We start from the raw sequence: 23,239 nt of genomic DNA on the forward strand, positions 1-23,239 counted from the left end.
ATCTTGCATCTACCCCAGGGCTTTGTACAGTGCTTGACTCAAAGTAAGTGCATTATTATTATTATTATACAATTTCTCTTGCTACCCTGTAAGCTTTGTGAGGGCAGGAATTCTGTATACTAATTCAGTTGTATTTTCTCAAATGCTTAGTATAATGCTGTCAGCACATAGGTGATGAATAAATACTATTTATTGGAGTTGAGCCCTGGGTTCTCCACCTTCTGGTTGGGGTGAGGTGGGGGAAGTGGGGAGGGCAGCCCAGCTGGGAAGTTGTTCAGTGTGATCTCAGAGTCTGGTGCTGCCTGATGCTGATTCCTTTTCTCCGTGTTGCTTCCTACAGCCCCCTGAGTCTGGGCATTGCGCTGCCGACTTCATGGATTTGTCCACAGGCAGGAAGAGGTCTGGGAAGGACCCTAACCAGCAGGGAAGCAGAGCTCCTCTTAGACCCCTGGTCTGTCCCCAGGATGCCAGGGAGCCCAGAGGCTCGGCCACCGAACCAGATGAGGAATGGGAGAAGTGGCCCGAGGGTCCTTCAGTGCTGGAGTCTAAGGTTCGAGCCCTGAAGGAGAAGAGGACGGCTGGGGGTCCAGGGGCACCTGGCGTGGCCCCCCAGGATTGGCCCACCCCAAAGAACCCCAAGAGCAGGCAAGGAAGGGCAGAAACAGTGCTGCCAGCCGGGGAGGACGTGGGCACGGCCCCCCAAGCTCAGGTCCGCTCGTACCTGATGGAGGCGCTCCTGCTGTTGGGCAACAGCGAAGAAGCAGAGTCTCAGCCTGTCCGTGTAGGGGCAGGTCCAGAATCCCCTCCTCGTGCTCATAGAGGAACTGATGCTTCCAAGGGAGCAGGAGCAGGATGGGGAAGCTGCCCCGGGAGGAGCAGGAGACCCCTCGACCCAGACTGTAGACAGCTGCAGGGAACTGACTGCTTCCCACAAGGCACGCTCCAGAGAGCCTCCCCGAGAAGCCCAGTAGGGCCTGATGCTTGTGGGGAGCTGGGTCTAATAGCCCATAAATCTTCCCCGGGAAACAACAAACCAGATCCCCACAGAGAAGGTCCAGTCCCAGCACCTGAGGCCTCAGGCCCAGCCCTGGAAGGGCGGCTGTGGCAGATTGGGAGCTGGAATAGCTTGGCAGGTTCCACCTGTGCCCTGTCCCTGGCAGACCGGGTGGAAAGGAATCGAGTTGTGCTGCAAGAGACGCTGAGCTTGGCAGGGAAGCGCCACCTCCGGCGGTACCAAGAAGTGGGGGCACCGACCCAGGCGCAGGAAGGAAAAACACCAGGTGAGTGGGATGGAGGCCGAGCGCCCTCCCTGGCTCACCCCATGTCAGGGAGCTGAGGAGGCTCTGTCATAAATTCTCCACCCCTTGAAAGTCCATCTCACCTCCACCCCACAGCCATCTCCAGCCCGTGGGTCCTCCCTCCTCCCCAGGTTCTGGATCCTTCCCTCCTTTCCACACCTCCTTTCGGGGGCCTTGGCACGTTTTGAAAATGTCCCAGGCTAGTGCTGAGTGCACCAGGGCCATGTCTGCCCTCCTGGGCAGGCCGGGCCTATACAAGATCCCTCCTTTGTGTATGTGAGTCTCTGCGGTGCCGCTCACCATGTCACCCACAGAGCCCCCCTTCTGTGTGGGCAAGGAGCGGAAGCTGGGGATCAGCCTAGGGAGAGATATGCCGGTTCCTGTGCCTCACCCCTTGTCCATTCTGTGTTCTAGAGCCACTAATGAGCGACTTGGACTGGGATTCAGGCATCTCCCTGCAGGACTCTGATGGCTGCAGGTAAGAGTTCAAGGTTGACGTGTGTATATCTGTCTCTCAATCCACTCTTTCTCTGACCCTTCGATATCCAGGCAGAAAAGTAGCCTGTGTATTTTATAAGATGCAATGAGCCAGTATCTTCCCTCCCATGCCCCACCCTAGGGTTTGATCCCAAGAGTCTTCTTTGAGCATCTTGGAAAACTAGTCCCCTCCCCGCACCCCCGCACCAAACCAGAGACTGTGTGTGTCTGGAATTCAGAGCTCATTCTGGGCGTTTGCCTTCCATTTCTGCTCTGACAGCTGTGTCAGCTTAGGGCATGGAGGGCTGCCTGGCCCCAGGGAGGGCCCTGAAAATCACATGCTGTGAGTTGGAGCTGACTTTGAACTGGAAGGTTGATTTTTCAACTCATTTCCGCCTCAAAGCTGCTGGGGTGGGGAGGTTGGATCTTCTGCTTGGGGCTCTCCCTAACCCCGTGTCGGATAGCCCCAGGTAGAAGGGGTTAAATCCAGTCTGATGGAAATAACCATTTGAACTGATTATTGTAATATGGACAGTTGTGGCTGCTGCCTCAAAGAGACCAGCCCAAACTACCAGGGATCTGAAATGGACAACAGCTGTTCTGTGGTTTGCTGAGCCTATAGCTATGCTGGGGATGGAGGATAGAAAGCAGACCCTGACCTATTAGGACAGTACCACTTCTCCCCACCCCTTTTCCTAGGGGAAAGAGTTTGAAAACTTGACCTAGTGAAGCAGCTCAAGATTAGTGAGAAGGAGAAAGGACCCGGGCAGGGAGAATATGGAGTGTTTCCGAAATTGTTGCACACAAAGCTGATGCCCTGGAGGGGGCTGTGGGGAAAAGGGACTTGTGGGGGATGATTTGAACCTTTCCCACCCACATCCCAGGTTTGGGATGAATTCAGCACCCAGGTCTCTTAGCATTTTGAGTTCCTCAGCATTAGGTGACAGCTGGAAAGAAAACTGGGTGAAAACCTTTTCACACTGACCAGGTAAGAGTCTAGGTGCTGGGGAAGGCCCACCAGACACTAGCCTAGAATACACCCCTTGGCCTGACTCCTCTCTCTTCTAGCCAGAATTGCCCCAACCATCGCACCTGGGCAGTGACCTGTACAGCCCCATAAAGGCCTTGTTTGGAGGGTCAAATGCCTCAGCCAGACAGGGGCTTTAATATTGACCCATCCTCCATCAGGCTCTTGCCTTGAGGATCACTGGCCAGAGGCCTGGTTCTTTCTCACTGGACTAGTGAGCTATCCGGTCAGAGCCAGTCCCCACAGTAGTCCAGCTGGGTTCGGCCCAGCATCAGAAACAGCTGACTCCCCTGGGAGGCAGAGCTGAGTGGGAGGGCCAACTGAAGGAGATGGAAAGTTGTGCCTGGTTCAAGGCCTCTGCCTACGTTGGCACCCCCAAAACACCACTGGCTTTTTTATGGTATTTGTTAAGTGCTTACTATGTGCCAGGCACTGTATTAAGTGTTCAGGTAGATACAAACTAATCAAGTTTGACACACTCCATGTCTCATATGAGGCTCACAGTACTAACCCTCATTTTTACAGATGAAGTAACTGAGGTTCAATGGAGTTAAGTGACTTGCCCAAGGTCACCCAGCAGAGCCAGTGGCAGAGTCAGGATTAGAACCCAGGTCTTCCTGACTCCCAGGCCCATGCTCTATCCTCTAAACCATGCTGCTTCTCACATTGCTGATTTGTTTGATTGTAAACATTGTCGACTGACTGATGCCTGTGAATGCCGGATGTAGTATTTTCTCTCGTGCATGTGGGCACATGTGAACCCGTATATGTGAGTAATTATGCCCGTGGCAGGCAACTTGGCATATACCCAGACAAACAAGCCACAGACATGCTTCTGCCTCCTCCTGGGAAACTCCGCATTAATTACACTCAGCCTATGTTCCTTACTGAGGACAGTTTGGGCTTTGAGACCAGAGAAGGCAACCCCCAACTCGAGAAACCTATACCAGAATCTTGTCCTGTCAACAGTATTTTCCAGAAACCCATCCTTTTCAGTTCCCCACTGAAATTCCCCTTCCAGGCCCTGACCCCTGGACCCGTGGCGCCCCAACCCATGCTTCTTCCCTGATGCTGTCTCAGCTGGGCCCTGTGAGAACCTTGGGTGGAGCAGCACGGTACCCCCTGGCACGGAATCTGTACCATGCAGGCGTGGAGCTTTAGCCTCCATGGCGGTGCCTTTACCGCAAGCCATGCCTCGTCACTGTTAAACCACTTCTAATCCTCCTTATTTTTTTCTAATCTCTCCTTCTCGGCTCCAGGGCCTGTGTTCCCAGCCAGGAGCTAGTGCTGAGTCCCCAGTCGGAGCAGGCCAAGCAGCTGCTGCAGCGTGGACGCATGAAGGCCAGGACGGGCCCACTCCGAGCTAGCCACGACATCCTCCCTGCTAGCGTTCCCCACCAACGGTAAGGGGGAGCCCCGTGCACTGGGGCAGGGGGCAGGGAGGGAGACGATGGGGGCATGTCTGTTGTGCTTGCTCTTGTTTAGCTGCTTGCGCTAATAGCCTCACAACCTCTTCGGCAGAGACCGGGGCTTGAGGCCTCCCCTTTCCAGAGGGCCAAAAGTTAAAGTCGGGAGTGGAGTGCAGAACCCAAGCTGGATGGTGATGGGTCATGCTGACCCAAACATACACCCATTCCCAGTCTCTTGCCTCTTCAGGGGTGATGATTTTGGATCTACCCCACCACTTAGTACAGTGCTTGGCACATAGTAAATGCTTAACAAATATATACAGATGCACAACATTACATCATCTAAGTTATCCCTTCCTCCCCTACCCCCCCCCCACACACACACATGCCCATCCTACAGAACACAGACCTCTCCATATGGGCCCACGCCTTGTGAGAGCTGTGTTGGGGTACATTAGAGGAAGCTTTCAGTTAACTCTAGCTATGCTTGACGGAAGGTGGCTGTTGGATGGGGACTCTGACCTCTCCCATTGAGCTGATGTCTGTGCTAAGCCTGGGGTCAGAATTCTCCAGCTGGCCAGTGGTGTCCTGTGAGATATCTCTTGGCAATGGGGCTCGGGGCTGACCAGAGAGACTGCTGTTCCCTGACTCTGCTCTGGAAAAATTGAAACTGTTCCCCGATCCCCCAGTTCTGCAGCCTTGCGGGCATGCCTACCCCTTGTAGCACTCTGGGAAGGGAGGGGTAGAAGCTGGACCTACTATACATCAACCTCATCCTGGGCAGTCCTGGCTAGCAAGAGCCTGAGGGATGGATGGAGGGATGGATGGAGAGGGACAGAGAGACAGGATTTTCATTGGCCTTTTATGAAGAATTACCTGTAGATTTTACTGGGGAGTAAGGGCTCAGAGCAGACAGGACCCCTGTAGGTGGGGATCTGGCTTTGGGTTTCCCAAAATAGTCCACTATTGCCACCACCCTGAGCTTGAGGGGTAGCGGATAGTTCATCTGAGACCTTCTCCGTTGAGCCCTCTTGAACCTCAGACCCAACCCTCAGAGGCCAGAACTCTTTGTGAACAATTAAAAGAAGCAGCATGGCCCAAGTAGTAATATTTCACAGATACCACAACTATTATTCATTAAAATGATTCCCGCAATATCTGCTGTGGGGAGTGTTTAGGCCCTCCTCTCCTTCCCTTTCACAGACTGAGTAGGGGAGGGCGGAAGGGTAAGGGGCCCTTAGCTGCTGCTGCCCTGACCATACCACCCTAGAGGGTCATGCTCTGCCCTCCTCACCTCCTCTTTGCCATCCTCACCTTCACCCAAGGGCTTCTCTCGGTCACCTGTGGGCAGGGACTGAGAGATCAGGATTCCCACCGGGACTGTTGGCTGGGCTACTGTTCTGTCATTAACAGCCTGGTTGTGTGTGTACCTATGGTTAACTCACAGGAGGGAGGGAGCTCAGAAGTCATCGAGTACAGCCCCCTGTCTCCACATCATTCCTAACAGACTTGCCTATCCTACTTTCAGAGAGCCCCTGGGGAGACAAGCCAACTTCTGTTTTTGCAGCTGCAATTTTATTCCTTCCCAGCCCAAAAACATAATCATCTTTTTTTTTTTCAAAAAAAACAAAAAACAACCTCATCTGCAAAGTGTTACTAGCCTACTACAGTGAGAAGCAGTGAGGCCTAGTGAAAAGAGCATGGACCTGGGAGTCAGAGGACCTGAGTTCTACTTCTAGCTCTGCCACTGCTGCGTGATCTTGGGCAAATCACTTAACTTCTCTGTGCCTCAGGTCCCTCATCTGCAAAGTGGGGATTCAGTACCTGTTCTCCCTCCTACTTAACTGCGAGTTCCATGCGGGACCTGATTATCTTGTCTAACCCAGCGCTTGGCACATAGTAAGCAATTGACAAATATCACAATTACTATTTTTGTTATTATTGTTACTCCTGTGTGCTGTACCCTCAGGGAAGAGGGGGAGTTGTGGCAGGTCAGGTGTTGGGGAGTGTTTGTGAGAGAAGCATGCTCCATCCAGCTGTGCCTGAGGGCAGCTTTTGGTAAGGGGAGGGAGAGGGAACGAAGTAGCAGCAGGGATCCACTTTGTGGAGTGTTTGAGGGCCCCCTTACCTGGAAGCCCTTGGGCTGTAGCCCCATAAGCCTCCCCAGTAATCCAAACCTGCTGAGAGCCACCAGGCCACTACATAGGATGCATCTGTGAAGTCCCAGAAAGACTTCACCGTGCCATCCACACACACTTTCCTACCTTGGTAGTCAGCAAGGGTAGCAGTTTAATGAGGTTTCAACCAAAGCCTTATCGAGCCAGTGAAGGACTGTACCAATGGTTTGGGTTTAAAGAACATGGATTTTGTTTTTGCCAGAGGGAAAATCCTTTTGTGGGTTGGTGAATGCTCTTTCCAGCAGGTCACATGTAATTAGAGGAGGAAGCTTGACCCCTAGGGATCCTCCAGCTGGGATCCCTGGGCCCAACAGACATTTGGGGGCCGTCAGCAGTATTCTGATTTAGAGGCTGGCCCAGTATGCCCCCTATGCCCCAAACGCTGCCAACCTCTAACCCCTCAGTGTCTCTGTCACTCTGTCAGGTTTGCTGGTGGGGATCCGGCCCCGGAGCCGAGGATGACCTCTGCCCCCAGGGATGGGGACGGTTCCCACGGTGGAAACCTGAGCGACTCCTCCAGCGGGGAGTCTGGCTGTGGGCAGCCACGGAAGCGAGGGCTCTCCCCATCCCGGGTCCGCTTCGAGGATGAGTCCACCCGCGATGCAGAGGTGCGCTACCTGGACAGGATGCAGCAGCGGCAGAGGAGGATGCTGGACTCTATGGTCCGCTCCTGGACCCGAGGTCCCCTGGGCTCCAAGCCTGACCCCTCCGACTACATCAATGGCGACCTCAGCTGGAGGGAGGACAGGTGGGGCGGGCCTGTTAGGAGGCCTCCCGGTAGAGGGAGTGCCGGCGGGCCGGGCAGAAGAGACCCCATGGGGCAACCCCCAGGTTCATACGCCGAGAAGTGTGGTACCTGTGGCTCCTATCTCCAGCAGCGTTCTGGGGGAGACAGCGCTCAGGAGGGTGGAGCCTCTGGTGGTCTGGACAGGGGGTCCCAGGGGGCTATCAAGGCCTCCCAGGGTCAGGGCTCCCCACGCTGGGTCTCCCCATCTCAGAGGCAGCTCCAAGTGGAGAGAGTCCAAGAGACCTACATTGGACAGGTCACCGAACCAGAGGAGGCAGACTCTGCCCTGGACAGCACCGATACCTCTGAAGGCGGCCGGACAGACAGCGAGGAGGCCGGGATCTCATGCCCCAGGCGCCTCAGAAGCCACAGTCCTTGCTCAAGGGCCCCGCAGGCCAGAGAGAAACAGCTCCAAGGCCGGGACGTGGAGCTGGGGAAGCCAGACATCTCCCGGTCCCAGGGCAGCCCACCTTGGACCCCTCAGGTGCCAGCAGGGGATAGGATGACTGAGAAGAGTCGAAAATTCCAGGTTCCAAGGGCGGATGCCATCCCCGAGCCACCAGCTGCTATAAACAGTCACTCCACCAGAGAGGACCAGTCACCAGTGTCCCCTCTGCTTGCTGGAGCCGCCTGGGGCGGGAGCTGGGCTCACTGTGGGGGCACAGCCTCACTCCAGCCCATGCCTCCAGGGTCATGGGAGGGAGCCAAAGTTTTGGGACAGGAACTGCCAGAAAGCATCCTGGTTGCCCCAGGGAGAACCTGCCGGAGACCAGTCCTGTCCTTTCTGAGGGCTCAGGGGCCCGCCCCACCAAAGCCCTGCAGGAGAGCTGTGCTGGCCAGGGACTCTGAATGGGGTGGCCTTGGGCCTGAGCTCCCGAGGGACCCAGTGATCGCCCGGCCAACCCTCCCACCTTCTCCGAATGGCAGCGCCGGTGGAGAGCCAACAGCCCTGGAGACCCATCCCGGTCCCCGGGTCCGGAGTCGACTGCGAGTGCTATCTAATGACAACTGCAAAAACATCAGGCCCAGGGAGCAACCAGGCAGCAGGAGGACATCGGCAGGGCAGAACCCCTGGGAGAGGAGCCCAGGCAGCCAGGAGCCAGGGCCACCCAGTGAGCCTGGCAAAGAGGGTAAGAGAGCGGCCTGTTCTGCATGTGTGTCTCAGCCCCAGGATTACAGTTCAGGAATCACAGCCGTCCTCCTCCTCTTCTTGCCTAGCTCGAGCAGGAGCCCTTCCGGTGTTCCATGGCTTTAGCTGGCCAACCCCTTAGCCCCTCCAGTGCAGTCCAGGATGCCATGGGGGGAGACGTCAGGGCCCTGTCGGCAGAAAGCTGGCCCAGGGAGCTAGGAGGCTCAAGTCTGGCACCAGTTCTGCTCCTGACTTGTGTGCTGACAGACAGGAGGTTATTGATTTGCAGTACGTCTTTCCAGAAGGCCGGAATGCTGGGAGGAGTCAGTGCCTCGGTGCTCCAGCTGGGTAAACTGAGGTGGGGGGAATGTAGCTCTGCTAGTTCTTTATCAGAGCTCAGCCATCTGTGCCAGTGTAATGTGATCCCTGCTAGGTGGGAAGAAAGCTCCTGGGTCATGGCGGGGAAAGATCCCAGACCACAGAACAGCTACAGCCAGGAAACAGACAACGTCCCCGGCAAAACCGCCTCAATCTTGCTCATTTCATCTGCCACTCTCCAGATGTTTTATCCACTCTGGCTGCTTCTGGGGCCCCTGATGACTTGGGGTTCCTAGAGGTGAAGTGACTTGCTCAAGGCATCAGATAAAGCCAGAGATTGGAAAGGAGAGCTCCTTTGGGTGGGCAGCCGGAGATGATCTTGGAATCGAATAATGTCGGTTGCCTCCCCGAAGTGGCCAACTGCACCGCAGTAATGGGCAAGAGCGCAGAGCAGCATGACCGGGGTTACAGTTCCAGGTTCCGGTGTGTGTTAACGGGAACCTTGTGGCAGGAGTGATTTGGGGCCAAGTTGCCCCTCCCCTCCCCTGTGATACAGCTTGAGTGCAAGAGACAAGGTGACCCTGTGGAGTCCCAGGCAAACAGATGCAGAGCCCTTGCTTCCTACACAGATTTGGCCTTGATGAGGGTGAGAGAACAGGGAGAGTGATTAGTAGTCTGGGCCAGCAGGACACTGGTCCTGGGAACTTAGACCCTTCACATCCCCTACTCCCTCTTAGATTGCACCTCTTGCTCTCAGCCTTCTCCCAGTGGGGAGTACTGGCTCTGCCACCCCACCTCCTGATCCCCTTCACTAACCCCGATCCATCTGGAGGGAGGAGGGGATCCAACCTGAAGATCCCCCTGCCCATTATAGACACTGCTGGGCCCTGCTCAGGTGACTCACTCTGAGCTGGAGGTATCCTTGGTTTGTGGAGAGACATTCAGTGCTAGTCATGAATCGACCAAAGGAGCCAGCTCCTGCTTCCTTTCATTCAGGAAGAGGAGTTGGGTATTGTGAGGGGTATGGAACCAAGAGGTGTTATTCTTAATTGCCAGTTGGAACCTTTGCTTCTTGAACTCAAAGCACTTCAATCTATCAATCATATTTATTGAGCACTTACTGTGTGCAGAGCAATGAACTAAGCGCTTATAAATGAATAAGCACTTGTAAATAAATTCTCACAGTATTCCTATGAGGCAAAATGAGCCTTTCCTGTTTTTCTGAGTAGAAGACTGAGGCACAAATTGGTCCTAGAAGCCATCTAAGACTGCCGGGTAAGTTATGGGGCCCTGAAGAAATTAGGCTGGTCTAAAGGATATTGGACAGAGGATTTGAAAGATTAAACTCTGCTTCCCCCTCTCAGCCTCTTCTTGTTAGATTTTTATAGGAAGCCGTGTCTCTATTTGCTGCCTAGGCCTGGAGTTGGGGGAGCTGGGGGAATTGCATGGCATGGTTCTCTAAGGCAAGACTAATTTGAGGGCCGGTGAGAGCTTTAGAAGACCCAGAGATTTTCATTTTATTTTACTTTTTTGAGCCCAACTGCAAGTTCAAATTGGAGAGAAAAAATGAGCAGGGAGAGGTGGTAGGCGGGGATTCTCTCAAACTGAGGTCGTGACCCTTTCAGGATTATCCAGAAACAGCAAGACTAATCCCCACCCTCCTGGGGGATGGGCTATGGTGGAGCCTGGCTCAGAGCTGCTGCTGGCCTGCCTCTGAGGGGTGGGAGGTGCTGGGAGGGAACGGAGCTCATGGGATAAAAATCTAAGCCACTTCCCAGGGCCAGTGGCCAAGGAAACCCACCCTCTGCCCAAGCCTCAGTTTAACTGGAGACCAGCAGGGTGGATGACAGAGACTGGAGCCAGCTTGACCAGAGTGGCAGGGGAATGATCAGTACATTCCCTTCGCTTCTCTGTGCCTCAGTTACCTCATCTGTAAAATGGGGATTAATAATAATAATAATAATAATGTTAGTATTTGTTAAGCGCTTACTATGTGCCGAGCACTGTTCTAAGCGCTGGGGTAGACACAAGGGAATCAGGTTGTCCCACGTGGGGCTCACAGTCTTAATCCCCATTTTACAGATGAGGGAACTGAGGCCCAGAGAAGTGAAGTGACTTGCCCACAGTCACACAGCCGACAAGTGGCAGAGCTGGGATTCGAACTCATGAGCCCTGACTCCAAAGCCCGTGCTCTTTCCACTGCGCCACGCTGCTTCTCGTGAGCCCCATCTGGGAGAGGGACTATGTCCAGCCCAATTTGCTTATAATCACCCCAGTGCTTAGTACAGTGCCTGGAACAGAGTAAGCACTTAACAAATACCATAAGTGTTGTTGTTGTTATTATTACAGGTGAACTCCCAGGCCCGCTTCCCTCTGCTGCCACCACTGGCATCACTGTCTCCATGGCAATAGTGGCACCTCTGAGCAACCACAAACCCAGACTGGAGCCAGATGGTGACCTGCAGGGGAAAAAGCTGCCATCTGAAGACAGCACATCACCACGGTGAGTGGAGCCATCCTCGCTATGGATGGGGGCTTGGGGCAGAGAGGAGCCAGGTTCACGATCTTCCCTCCCAGGAAAGCAGATGCTCTCTTCCTTGCTGGTAAGTGCCCACCCACTGCACAGGCAGGCCCATGGCTGTGTCACCACCAGACCTCTAGAATCAGTGCTCCCCCCAAAAAAGTCTTTTTTTTTAAGGTAATAATAATAATTTTGGTATTTGTTAAGTGCTTACTATGTGCCGAGCACTGTTCTAAGCGCTGGGGTAGACCCAGGGGAATCAGGTTGTCCCACTTGGGGCTCACAATCTTAATCCCCATTTTACAGATGAGGTAACTGAGGCACCGAGAAGTTAAGTGACTTGCCCAAATTCACACAGCTGACAAGTGGCTGAGCCGGGATTCGAACCCATGACCGCTGACTCCAAAGCCCGTGCTCTTTCCACTGAGCCACGCTGCTTCTAAACGCTTTTCTATGTGCCAGGCACTATATTGAGCACTATGGTAGATAAAGGGTTGGACACAGTCCCTGTCCTGCATTGGGCTCACAATCTTAATCCCCATTTTACAGATGAGATAGCTGATGCACAAAGAAGTTATGTGATTTGCCCAAGTTCACGCTATAGGCACGTGGCAGAACTGGGATTAGAACCCATGTCCTCTGATTCCCAGGCCTATGCTCCTTCCACTAGGCTATGCAGGCTGCCTCAAGGTAACAAAGTGGCCTGTTGGTTTTGGCAATCTTAAATGTAATCTCATTTACTTTGAAGTTAACTCACATTTCCTGGGACAAAGTTTCCCCAGAATCGGGTCTTCTCCTGACCTACCTACAGCCATGCCCCCACTCAGGGGTTTAGAACAGGCCTATCCTTGCTGAACTCCACTCTTTGCCTCAGCTAAGATGAGTGGGGCTTTGGGCTCGCTAGAGAAGCAGGTCCCAGCCTCCTCCTTCCCATGCCCCCTCCTCTGACACAGTTCTGGACAACCCAGGTGGCCGAGGGGGGAAAGGAGAAGGAGAGAGGGGAGGGCCCACCCAGGACATTAGGAAACCTGGTACCCAGTTGCTTGGTAGGAGTGGTGATAGAGAGAGGGAGGAGGGGAAGGAGAGGACCCAGGCCCCCCCAGGCATTTAGGTGGAAGGGCTGCCCTCTCTGGTACCTGAAGCAATTGAGAAGTCTCCTCAGTTTGCTGGGGGAGCAAGCAGAGCTGCCCCCAAGTTCCCTGAGACCTTCCAACCTGAGTCCTTGACCTGGGCCTGCTTGGGCAGAGCTGGGCGGGGGTGGTTCCCTCAGGGACGTGGTCCAATCTAGGAGTCACTGCTATGGTCCTCTCTCACCCGCCAACCATGTATGTTTCAGGGAGTCACAAGGAGCCGATCCAGAGCCCAGCGTGCCTGTGGCCGGGCCAGCGAGAGAAAACAGGAAAGGGAGTGGTGTTTCTCCTGCTCTGGGCCTGAAGAAGTTCTTCTCCACTCTGGGTCAGAGCACACGGCAGAAACTTGGCCGCTTCCGCAGCTACAGCCTGGAGCGGATCCCTCCCCAGGGCCCCGACCCGGACCCCAGTTCTCAGGCAGGAGAAGCCTGGGGTTCCAGAGTGAAGAAAGCCCCTTCCCTGCAGTCCCTGAGGATGGTGAGTCTGCAGGGCCCGGGGGAGGTTACCAGGCCCATCCTGGCAGGTGTTCCCAGAGCCAACACTCTCATCAGGATTCTGAGTGGGGAGCAGGCGGCGGGCCAGGGAGACCGACTGGGTGACGGGTGAGGCCTTGGAGAGCTGGGAGTAGTAGGCTGTCAGAGCAGGGCTCTGCACGGGCCCAGTTCTGGGGTCTGGCTCAGTACGAACGAAGAGGGTAGGATGTGGTTTTGTCCTGACACTGATAGCCAGGCAGTGCCACAGGCCAAGACTTTCATTCATTCATTCTATCGCATTTATTGAGTGCTCACTGTGTGCAGAGCACAGTACTAAGAGCTTGGGAGAGTACAATGTAACAATCAACAGACACATTCCCTGCCACAATGAGCTCACAGTCTAGAGGGGGAGACAGACACCAATATAAAGTACCTTATTCTCCCCGTGTGGCTTAACACATGTATGCCGTGACTCCTGGGAGGTGCCGTGGCCCAGACAGGGTGTGGGACCTGCCACACATGCTCAGGAAGCCTGGCATACACCCTGACTCTGAGGAGCCTCAAAATGGGGGCTGGCGGGTGGTTTGGGCATTCCATGGCCATAAAGTGGGGCATTCCACTCGAGAGAAAACCAGTCCTCTTCCAGCCTCTCACCCAGGTATACCCTGAGAGACCTGGCCTCTACCCTCTTCCTCTCCCTCCTCCTTTTGCCCCGCAATTCCATTAGCTCCTGCCTCCCAGTAACACTAGGCTAAGAAAGAGCTCAAACACCTGCCTGTACCAAAGGCAAAGTCTGCATCTCCCCTACAGTGTGGACACCCCACCCCATACTGGGAACCTGGCTGCCATGGAATCAGGAGGGAGAGGAGGAGCTCATCTAAACTGCAGGACTCCCTTCTCCAGGGACTGTGGCCTGGCTGCTGTGGCTCTTCGGCTGAAACTCCTATGTGATTCTCCCCCTTCTGCTCTGCCCGTCTGGCAGAGATGAGCCCTGTAGTTGGTGTTTTCTCAGAATCCACTGAGGCTCAGAAGACAGGATGAAACAGTTGTCTGGTTTTGCTGCCCTTCTGTGGATCTAGGGGAATGTGTTAGAAATATGGCTAATTTGAGAGAAGCCTTGTGGTCTAGTGGAAAGAGTACAGGCTAGGAGTCAGAAGACCTGGGTTCTATTCCTAGCTCCGACACTTGTCTGCTGTGTGACCTTGGGCAAGTCACTTAAATTCTCTGAGCCTCAGTCCCCTCATCTGTAAAATGGGGGATCAATTAATCAATTAATTCAGGACGGTGAAGCCCTCCTCAGCAGATGAAAGTCCTCTAGGTGGCTGTTGATGACCACTGATGAGCCTGAAAGGAGCATAGAGGAATGGACCATTGGTGTGTCCAGGAGCAGGGATAACTGCTTTAAGAGCCCGGTCTGAGCCACTCCCCTGCTTCTTCTGACCTAACGTTTCTGTTTTCCAGTAAGAGTGGACTTTAGCCAGAAAGCGAGTTCTCTGACTTCAGGACTAAAGTGCAATGAGTTCTCTAGTATCAAGTGATAATAATAGCAGTATTTGATCAGTCAGTCAATGGAATTTGTTGAGGGGTCAGTGTGAGCAGAGCACTGAATGGAACACGTGGTAGAGTACAGTACAACAGAATTAGCCGACATGTTCCCTGCCCATAATGAGATTTGATAAGTGCCAAGTACTCTACTAAGTGCCGGGGCGGCTGCAGAATAAGTCGGTCACACTCCCTCTCTCATGTGGGGTTCACAGTTTAAGGGAAGGGAAAAGCAAGGTTTTTATATCCCTATTTTACAGATGAGGAAACTGAGGTACAAAGAAGTTAAATGACTTGCCCAAGACCACACAACAGGCAAGTGGCCCTTCTGACTTAAGTGCATGTCCTCAAAGGCCTTGGGAAACAGCTTCTGAATTTCAACCACATAGAAATCTAAACCAAGGGAGAGAGTGAAAAGGAGATGATTTACAAGGAAAGACAAGAGGAAACAGATTAAAGTTCAGGATTTAGGTTAGAACCTCAAGCTTGGAGTGATCTCCTCCTGAGACTTTTCAGTAAATCAATCAATCAGTCATATTTATTGAGCGCTTACCGTGTGCAGGGCACTGTACTAAGTTCTTGGGAGCCTACAACACAATAATATAACAGACACATTCCCTGTGCAGAATGAGATTAGAGACCAGAAGGGAAAATAGCTCTCTTTAGGGTTTTGGATTGAGTGCAGTACCACTTGGAGACTGGGTGGGGGGAATTCATTAGGTGACCTTTTAAGGCCCCTTCGAGGGAGGATAATCGAGTTGAGGAGGAGCACGGGTCCGAGAATCTAAGGACTCGGATTCCGGTCTCAGCTCTGCCTGCGAGTATGGTGTGACCTTGGAAAGTTTAATTCGTCTCCCTGTGTTTCACTTTCCTCATCTGAAAAATGGGGATAGTCATCCGCCCTCCCCGTACCTCAGAGAGTTTTTGTGAGGGCTAAAATGAGATCACTGTTTCTGTGAAAGCACTCTGGAAAATAGAAGTGCTCCACTAATTGAGGGGATTAATGACACACCCACCGTTCCCTTCCACCTTGTGCTTCTCATATGTAATGTCGGCATTTCCCCACCAGGTGTCGCCCTTTCACCAACCACGGAAAGTGGCCTCCACTCTCAGCCTCCAGGGTCTCCTGGGCAAGGCCGATCGGTCGGGCCTCTACCTCGTGGGCGACCAAAGGGGGCGACCCGGTGCTGCGGGCAGGTAAGGGAGGGAAGACATCCGCGAGGCCACTGGACAGGCCTCCGGAGGGGAGAGATCAAATCCCATGGTTTTATGCTCATCTGGGAGGGGCCCAGGGGGCACCGGGGATTAACGAGGGAAAGGTCCTTGCAGGAGCAGATGATGATGATGCAGAGAGAGAGGGCCCCCCTCCCGGAGTCGCCAGAGACCCCCTGGATCCAGCCCCTCTGGCAAGAGCCCATCTGATGCCTTCTGCCCAGCGGCCTGGCCAGCTGGGATCTATAGGTGGCCCTCAGGGAAACTAAAGGGGGAGATGCTGGTCCTTCCCTGCCTCCCTGCTGTTGGGGCTGGTCTGGGGATCCTCCTGGGAATGACCTTCTCAGGGAGTGGCCAGGGCCCCGGGGAAGGCTCAGCAGGGGCCGTGCTGACCCTCCAGGGCAGGCTCAGCAGAGGCTGTGCAGGCCCTCCAGGGCAGGCTCAGCAGAGGCTGTGCTGGCCCTCGGCCATGGGGGTTCCCCTCGGGAAGGACCATAGCCTTGCCAACCAGAGAGAGGGTGGGTCTCTAGGATGAAGAGTCAAGAGATCTCTCTCCTCCCTCTTTCCTTTCCTCCCTCCTTCCCTCCCCCCCTACCCGACCAGGCGCTCCCTCAGCGTGGAAGACATCAGCGCCCCCAACTTGGCCCGCACGGTGGGCCGCGTGCTGGAAGTTTTCCCAGATGGGACAAGCCAGCTCCAGCTGCAGCGTCCCCCGCAGGGCACATTCGGCTTCTGGGTGTCCTCTGGGAATGGCCGGCCTGACACAGGTAAGCCCAGGAGCCCACCCCGAAACCCCCCCACCCTCCGGGGGACCGGCTTCCCCCAAAAGAATCGATATGGGAAGGCCGAGCCAAGCTAGGTCAGAGGCCCGCCTGGCCACCGGCCCGGTCACCCTGTGTGGCCGTGCCCTCCGCGGGGTTCAGTCTCCTCCAGCTGTGTCCGCAGAATAAACCCGGCCAGCCACTGAAGGCAACACGAGTCTCGTTCCCCTGGCAAATCCCGATTCTCAGAAGAAGTGGGGGTTGTTTGGATCCCTAAATTGTTTAAATTGTAAGAAGTGAGCTGGTTTGATTCCAGCAACTGGACAAGTTGAGACAGCGAGAGGCAGAGGGCTGGCCCAAAAGAGAGAGGTGGAGTCCAAGTGGGAGAGACTTGACTTTAACAAAGGAAGATTGAAATGCCCTCTGGCACTTGATGGTATCTTAAAACTGACTTTTAAAGGCCTCTCTCTTTGCAGGGCAGTAAAGTTAAAGTGTTTGTGTTTGGAGGCTATTGCTGATATCAGTCGGTATTGAATACCTATTGTGTGCAGAGCACTGCACTGAACACTTGGGAGAGTGTAAGAGAATTACACTCCTTCAGGAGTTTGCAATCTTAGGGGTGGGGGGGCGGGGGCAGACACCAAAATAAGTTACAGATAAGAGAAAGGAGTTAAAGGGCACAAGAATGTTAGTTAATAGTTAAGTAATAGAGTCTATGAGGTGTTCAAGAATGTTACAGGAATGAAGAGTGCAAGCTGGTGTGTAGTGGGAGAAGAGAGTGGATCAGTAGGGTGGGCAGGAGAGAGCTGATTGAGTAGCTGATGGGGAACTGCAGGGAGGATATTTAAAGCTCTCCTTCCCCCATCCTTATCTATAATGTTGGTATTTGTTAAGCGCTTACTATGTACCAACCACTCTTCTAAGCGCTGGGGTAGATACATCCCTGGAGCTTGTCTGCTTGCTTCTGCTCCTGCCCCCTGCCACCCTCACCTTGTAGGCTTTGTGGTGCCTTCGCAAGCCACGCCTGGGCTGGGCAAAGGTTGTGTATGGGGAATGGTCTTGAGTGGCCAGCGAGCTGTCCCAGGAGCCCCGCAGTCTCTCCTGCGCAGCACCCGCCGTTCCCCTTTGGAGATTAGGGTGAGGGTGGCTGAGGCACTCCTGGGAGGGGGAAGACCCAAGGACTCAGCTTCAGAACCCACCAAGGGAGGAAGAGATGGAAAAGGTGGCTCCCTAATGGTCTTTGGGGCTCTCTCTCCCCATAGTTTCTGAAGCCCTTGGTGTCCCTGGGCCCTGGGGGCATAAGGGGCAGGAAATACTATTGTGGCAGAGGAGGGAGGGGGCAGGCACCTCTTGTTCAATCCCTGCACTGATGGAGCCTGACCCTCTGAGGCTTGCCTAAACCTTTTGGATCAGCCCTTTTGTTGTTGTCATTAGAAGCAGTATTTGTTAAGTGCTTTCTATGGGCCAAACTCTACTTCATGGGACTCAAAGTCTGAGTAGGGAGAACAGATAGCCAATCTCCATTTTACAGAGGAGACAACTGAGGCACAAAAAAAGCAAAGTGACTTACACAGCAGGCAGGTGGCAGACCTGGGATTAGAACCCAGGTCATTTGATTCCCTGGCCTGTGCTCTTTCCGCTAGGCCACACTCCCACATGTACAGAAGGGAAACTAACTGGCTGCTGGATGACTGTGAACTCATTGTGGGTGGGAACATGTCTGTTTTATATTGTACTCTCCCAGGTACAATATAACGGTACAATGGTCTTTCACCATTGGTTTCTTTTGGGTTCTGGAGCCGTGAGCCCAAGCTCATTTTTGTGGCTGCCCTGGGCACTCTGTTTAACTCTGTAGGTTTCTACATCCAGGAGATGGTTGACTCCCACACAGCCAAATTGTACGCCGGCCTCCTGGGAGTCGGCGATGAGATCCTGGAGGTCAATGGGACTAAGGTTACGGGGCTAGGCCTGGCCCACATCAACGAGCTCCTGACCCAGGCTGACAGCCTGTCCATCCGTGTGCTGAGGCAGAGGCGGAACCAGCGGTAGACCGACGACCAGACCCGACCAGACTCTCCCTCCCTTCCTCTCCCCTCCCCACGATGGCCTGATCCTCCAGGGGTTTGAGCTGAGGAGGAGGAAGAAGAATGCTCTAATTGCCGTCCAGCCAGTCTGCATTTCCTGATGCTTAAACACATGGACTGCGGGGGAGCCCAAATCCGTGAGCTGTGGTGGTCTCTGTGATGGACCGACCACCCTGGGGGTTTTGTTTGTGCTGTTAATATTGTTATTTTGTAATAATTTATGCATGATGGGGAAAGGCAGCGGGCTTTGCCACCCATGGCCAAGAATCGCCTGACTCCTGTGGAGGCGTGCGCAGTTCAGGCTGGGCGCTGGGGCAGGGAGAGAAGCACTGAGGCAGAGCTGATGACAAGAGGTGGGCTTGGCTGGGGCAGGTCCCTCAGACCAAATCTTAATCGGGGCTGCCCCCTGGCTCCCCTCAATAGTCATTAATTCATTCCCTCAATCGTATTTATTGAGTCCTTACTGTGTGCAAAGCACTGTACTAAGTGCTTGGGAGAGTACAATATAACAGACACATTCCCACCCACAATGAGCTCACAGTCATTCAGCGGCCAGTTAGTACCCCTTCTGTACAATATTTTTTGTTTTTACCCTGCCGAAGAGTTACCCTGGGCCTCTATGTTCCCCTGCCCCCTTGGCTCCTGCCATCCCCCCACCCCCCCACCCCCAGACCTTATTCCTTGGTAGGGTGCAAAGCTCCCTGGGCCTGCAGCCCAGACCCTTACATGGGTGGGGGCGGACAGGAGGCTGCCTGGAGGAGGCTGCCTGGAGGAGGATGGGGGCTGGCCCGCTTGTCTCTCCCCTGGTTCCAGGCAGGGCCTGGAGATGAGGAAGAATCTGCAGCTTCTCTGATGCCTGGGGCATAGGATCTGAGCATCCTTTGGCTCCACACAAAGTCAGCAACTGCCCCCTTGGTCTGTCTGTCTCTGGGCTTGCCCTCCCACTCTCTGTCCAGCTCTTTTTGGCTCCTTTGTGTTTGCCACGTGATGGGGGAGGGGGAAGGGAGGACTGGGCAGGAAGCCCAAATGGTTTGGGATGGGAGGGGGTGGCAGGCTGGTGACAGGAGCGTGCCAGTCCTGCGCCCGCCTCCCTATGCAGAAGGGCCACCGGGGCCCCGGGGGCAACAGGGATGTGTTTGTTCACTCTCTGAGTTCCATTCTTGGCGCCTGCTTTCTTCTTGGCAACCAGCTGGGGCTGGCGGGCACTGTGACTGCCTGACTCTGAAATGATTAAAAATCAAAGACGAACCCTCCGGCCTTCTGAGGTGGTGTGTTCTGGGGCCCAGTGGGGTTTGAGAACCCAGGAAGGTGCCCCCCTGCTGCCTGTCCCACCCCGGGGCTGTCTGACTCCTGGGAGCCCTGTAGAGGAGAGGCCTTGCCTGGGCAGGTCTTGGCAGTCAGGGGAGGGGGGAGGGAAGCTGCCTCCAGGGTTAGAAAAAGGGAGTTAGGAGGAGAGGGTTGTCTGTGCGTGGGGGTGTAGGAACTAAGAGGAGGAAGTGCGCTCACCCGTTGCCTGCAGGGAGGAGTGAGGCTGCAGCTGTGGGGACCGAGGAGGAGGGAATGAGGATTATGATTGGCCCCAGGTGCTCGTTAGTGGAAAGGAGGGAGGGAGGGCTGGGGAGAGGGAGCTGGTCATGTCTGATCATGAGAAGCAGTGTGGCTTTAGTGGCAAGAGCACGGGCTTGGGAGTCAGAGGTGATGGGTTCTAATTTTGTCTCCTCCACTTGTCAGCTGTGTGACTTAGGGCAAGCCACTTAACTTCTCTCTGCCTCAGTTACCTCATCTGAAAAATGGGGATTAAGACTGTGAACCCCACATGGGACAGCCTGGTAACCTTATATCTACCCCAGCACGGAGCACTGTGCTTGGCACATAGAGGAAGAGCTCCAAATCTGTTAGAGTCAGAAACCGGCCTCCTCTTCGAGAATGGCAATCATTCATTCATTCATTCAATAGTATTTATTGAGCGCTTACTATGTGCAGAGCACTGTACTAAGCGCTTGGGATGAACAAGTCGGCAACAGATAGAGACAGTCCCTGCCGTTTGACGGGCTTACAGTCTAAGCCCTACTGCAATCGGCAGTAGGGGTGGTGGGTCACAGAGAGTGGGGCAGGTGGCCCCCTAGTAGAAGCAGGGGGGTGGGGGCTGTGCCCAGGGAAACCGGCCACCCCAGGAGGACCCCGAACAGGGTCGTTCTGCCAGAGGCAGTTGGTGGCGGGGAGGGCATAGGAGTCTGAATCTTGGGAAGGCCTGTCACCCTTGGGATTTCTAGGAGGGAAGCAGCCAGCCCAGGGCCTGTCCTCCCCACCTCTAGAAGAGATGCACAGTGCAGTCGGTTTCCAGCAGCCACGAGAATCTGCCCATCCTAAGGGCCTCTGCGGGAGGGCCCTCCCACCCCCCGCCTCCCGGGGTGCCCGTCCGTGGCTGAGAGCGGTCGTCCCGACTCATTCATTCATTCAATAGTATTTATTGAGCGTTTAATATGTGCAGGGCACTGTACTAAGCGCTTGGAATGTACAAATCGGTAACAGATTTGTAACTCCGCAGGGCCCCCCAGTGCTTAGTGCAGCGTGCTGTGCCAACACCGTCGATCACTCCCTGGGTCTAAGGACCCGCTGCCGGGAAGTTCTTGCAGGTCTAACCCGACTCCCTCGTGCTGCAAGTTTACAGGCCGATTCCCTCGGCCGCTCCCCGCCCCCACGGCGAGACGCCCAGCAAGCCAGGGGGCCTCGGGGAGCGGGGGGGACGACCCCGCCCGGGCTCCGAGCCCGCGGGAGCCGCTCCCTCCCGCCAGGTCGCCCCGGCTCCGAGGGCGGGGCAGCGTCTCCCAACCGCCAGGGGGCGACTGGGCTGGGGGCTCGTGGGGCGGGGCGGGCTGCCGCCTGGCTGGGCGAGCGTTTGCAGAGCAGCCCCCCGAGCCTCCGCTCCAGCGCCCCGCAAACAAAGGGAAAAGCCAAAGCCGTCGCAAAGGACCGGCCGGATGGCGGGAAGGGGCAGTGCGGGGCTGCCCAGGGCGGGGCTGCCCAGGGCGGGGCTGCCCAGGGCGGGGCTGCCCAGGGCGGGGCTGCCCAGGGCGGGGCTGCCCACTGCGGCTCCACCGGCCGGGACCCGGAGCCGGACACCGTCACCCTTCCTCCGCACCCCCGGGCACCTGCTCCTCCGCCCTGGGCCCGGGCCCGGACCGCCGGAGGTAGGGGGTGTAGGGTGCGGGTCGGGGCTGCAGCTGGGCCCCGCAGAAAGGCGCGGGGGAGTCGGGGGAGAAAGGGGGCGCTGCCCTTTGTCCTACACACACACACACACACACCCCATACCCAACCCCGAGCTAAGAATAATAATAATGTTGGTATTTGTTAAGCGCTTACCATGTGCAGAGCACTGTTCTAAGCGCTGGAGTAGATCCAGGGTCGTCAGGTTGTCCCACGTGAGGCTCGCAGTCCTCACCCCCATATGACAGGTGAGGTCACTGAGGCCCAGAGAAGTGAAGTGACTTGCCCACGGTCACCCAGCTGGCAAGTGGCAGAGGCGGGATTGGAACCCATGACCTCTGACTCCCAAGCCCGGGCTCCCTCCTCTGAGCCACGCTGCTTCTAGGTAGGGGTCCGCGCCCCTTGGCGGGAGGGGGGGAGGGGAGTGAGAGACTGTATGTCTTGTCCGTCTGTGTCTGTGCTGCTCGAGGCAGCCCTGGTTTCCTCCCCCACCCCGTGCTCCCGGCCCCAGTCGTTTGGCTTTTGTTCTCCCTCCTCCCCCAGGGAGTTAGTATTCGGCCGCTAACGCTTCCCGGGGGGCTGCCCGGATTGCCCGGCTGCTCTCCGGCTGGAGGAGGGGTCTGCCTCGGACCCAGGATTTGTCCGGGAGGGCGTCAGCTGTAAGAGACGCCGCCGCCCCCCTCGTGCTCCCGGGCCCGTTGGCTTATTCACGAGGGAGGTGGGCGGGGGGGGGGCGGGGAGCACGTGGGGCGGAGGGTGATGAACGGAGCGCGGGCCCGGGACTCGTGGGACCCCCATTCTAATCCCGGCTCCACGACCCGTCTGCCCAGTGACCTTGGCCAACGCATTTCACCGTGCCTCAGTTATCTCATCTGTCAAATGGGGATTGAGACTCTGAGCCCCCTATGGGACAGGGACTGTGTCCGACCTGATTGACTTGGATCTACCCCAGAGCTTATAACAGTGATCGGCACATACTAAGCGATTAACAAGTACCATAAAAATAATACTACTTATTATTCCTTCTGCGATGAAGCCTGCCGACCGCTCCATTCCCAGGAAGCCTGAAGCACCAGCCGATACAGCTTTCTGTCGTCCAGAATTGCCCACCCACCCCCACCCCAACCGACCGCTACCTCTGGACACTCTGCTTTGGCCATCCCCCCCCAACCCCCACCCCCAGATCCATTGTTTTGCTTGGGGGGTGGGGTTGCCACATCCCATTTTTGGCCTGTGGCCCTCCAGCCGTCGGAGCTTGGCCATCGCTGCCTCGCAGTCCGGGAGACCAGCGAGCAGACCAGACCCCGGCATTGTGTCCTCGTCGTGGTGGCCCGGCCGTTGTCCCGCCTGGCAGGAACATCAGGGAACCAGGACAGGACCACCAGGCCTGGGAAAACTAGCCCTCTCAACAAGCCGTAAGGCCACTGAAGAATGGCGTTAGCCCAAGCTCAGTGTCCGGCTTCTCTTCGTAGTTCGTGAGGAACGACCGCTGGCAGGAGGCAGAACCAGAGAGGTAAGAGCTAACTTTATCCCTTAAAGACTCCCATTTTGTGCTCTCTTCAGCTGGTCAAGGGAGGATGGGCGACTCCAGGTTAGGGGTGGGGTGTCTGCCCCTCTGAAATTAGGATTATAAGGCCAAAATCATTAGCTCTGCCCCACAGGTTTTTAGATAGGGCACTGCTGGTGG

At 55.4% G+C, this 23,239-nt stretch overlaps 1 protein-coding gene across 1 annotated transcript; it reads left to right on the forward strand.

The window, feature by feature from the left end:
- The first annotated feature begins 8 nt into the window (after nucleotides 1-8).
- Nucleotides 9-19,594, forward strand: KIAA1614 (KIAA1614 ortholog). The gene is made up of 10 exons (XM_029080884.2): nucleotides 9-43; nucleotides 341-1,280; nucleotides 1,713-1,776; nucleotides 4,062-4,205; nucleotides 6,813-8,305; nucleotides 10,972-11,125; nucleotides 12,480-12,750; nucleotides 15,358-15,485; nucleotides 16,104-16,267; nucleotides 18,117-19,594. The coding sequence occupies exons 2-10, from the start codon at nucleotides 374-376 to the stop codon at nucleotides 18,308-18,310; spliced, it is 3,519 nt and encodes a 1,172-aa protein (XP_028936717.1). The 5' UTR covers nucleotides 9-43; nucleotides 341-373; the 3' UTR covers nucleotides 18,311-19,594.
- Nucleotides 19,595-23,239: the final 3,645 nt, after the last annotated feature.

This window comes from Ornithorhynchus anatinus, chromosome 16, assembly GCF_004115215.2.
Source record: "Ornithorhynchus anatinus isolate Pmale09 chromosome 16, mOrnAna1.pri.v4, whole genome shotgun sequence".
NCBI classification, from domain to species: Eukaryota; Metazoa; Chordata; class Mammalia; order Monotremata; family Ornithorhynchidae; genus Ornithorhynchus; species Ornithorhynchus anatinus.

Excerpts from the sequence above, each read along its gene's own strand:
- KIAA1614 (XM_029080884.2), top strand. The coding sequence starts at position 374 with ATGGATTTGTCCACAGGCAGGAAGAGGTCTGGGAAGGACCCTAACCAG. Across the intron at positions 1,281-1,712 it reads GCAGGAAGGAAAAACACCAG|AGCCACTAATGAGCGACTTG; the intron begins GTGAGTGGGATG and ends TCTGTGTTCTAG. Across the intron at positions 15,486-16,103 it reads CGACCCGGTGCTGCGGGCAG|GCGCTCCCTCAGCGTGGAAG; the intron begins GTAAGGGAGGGA and ends CTACCCGACCAG.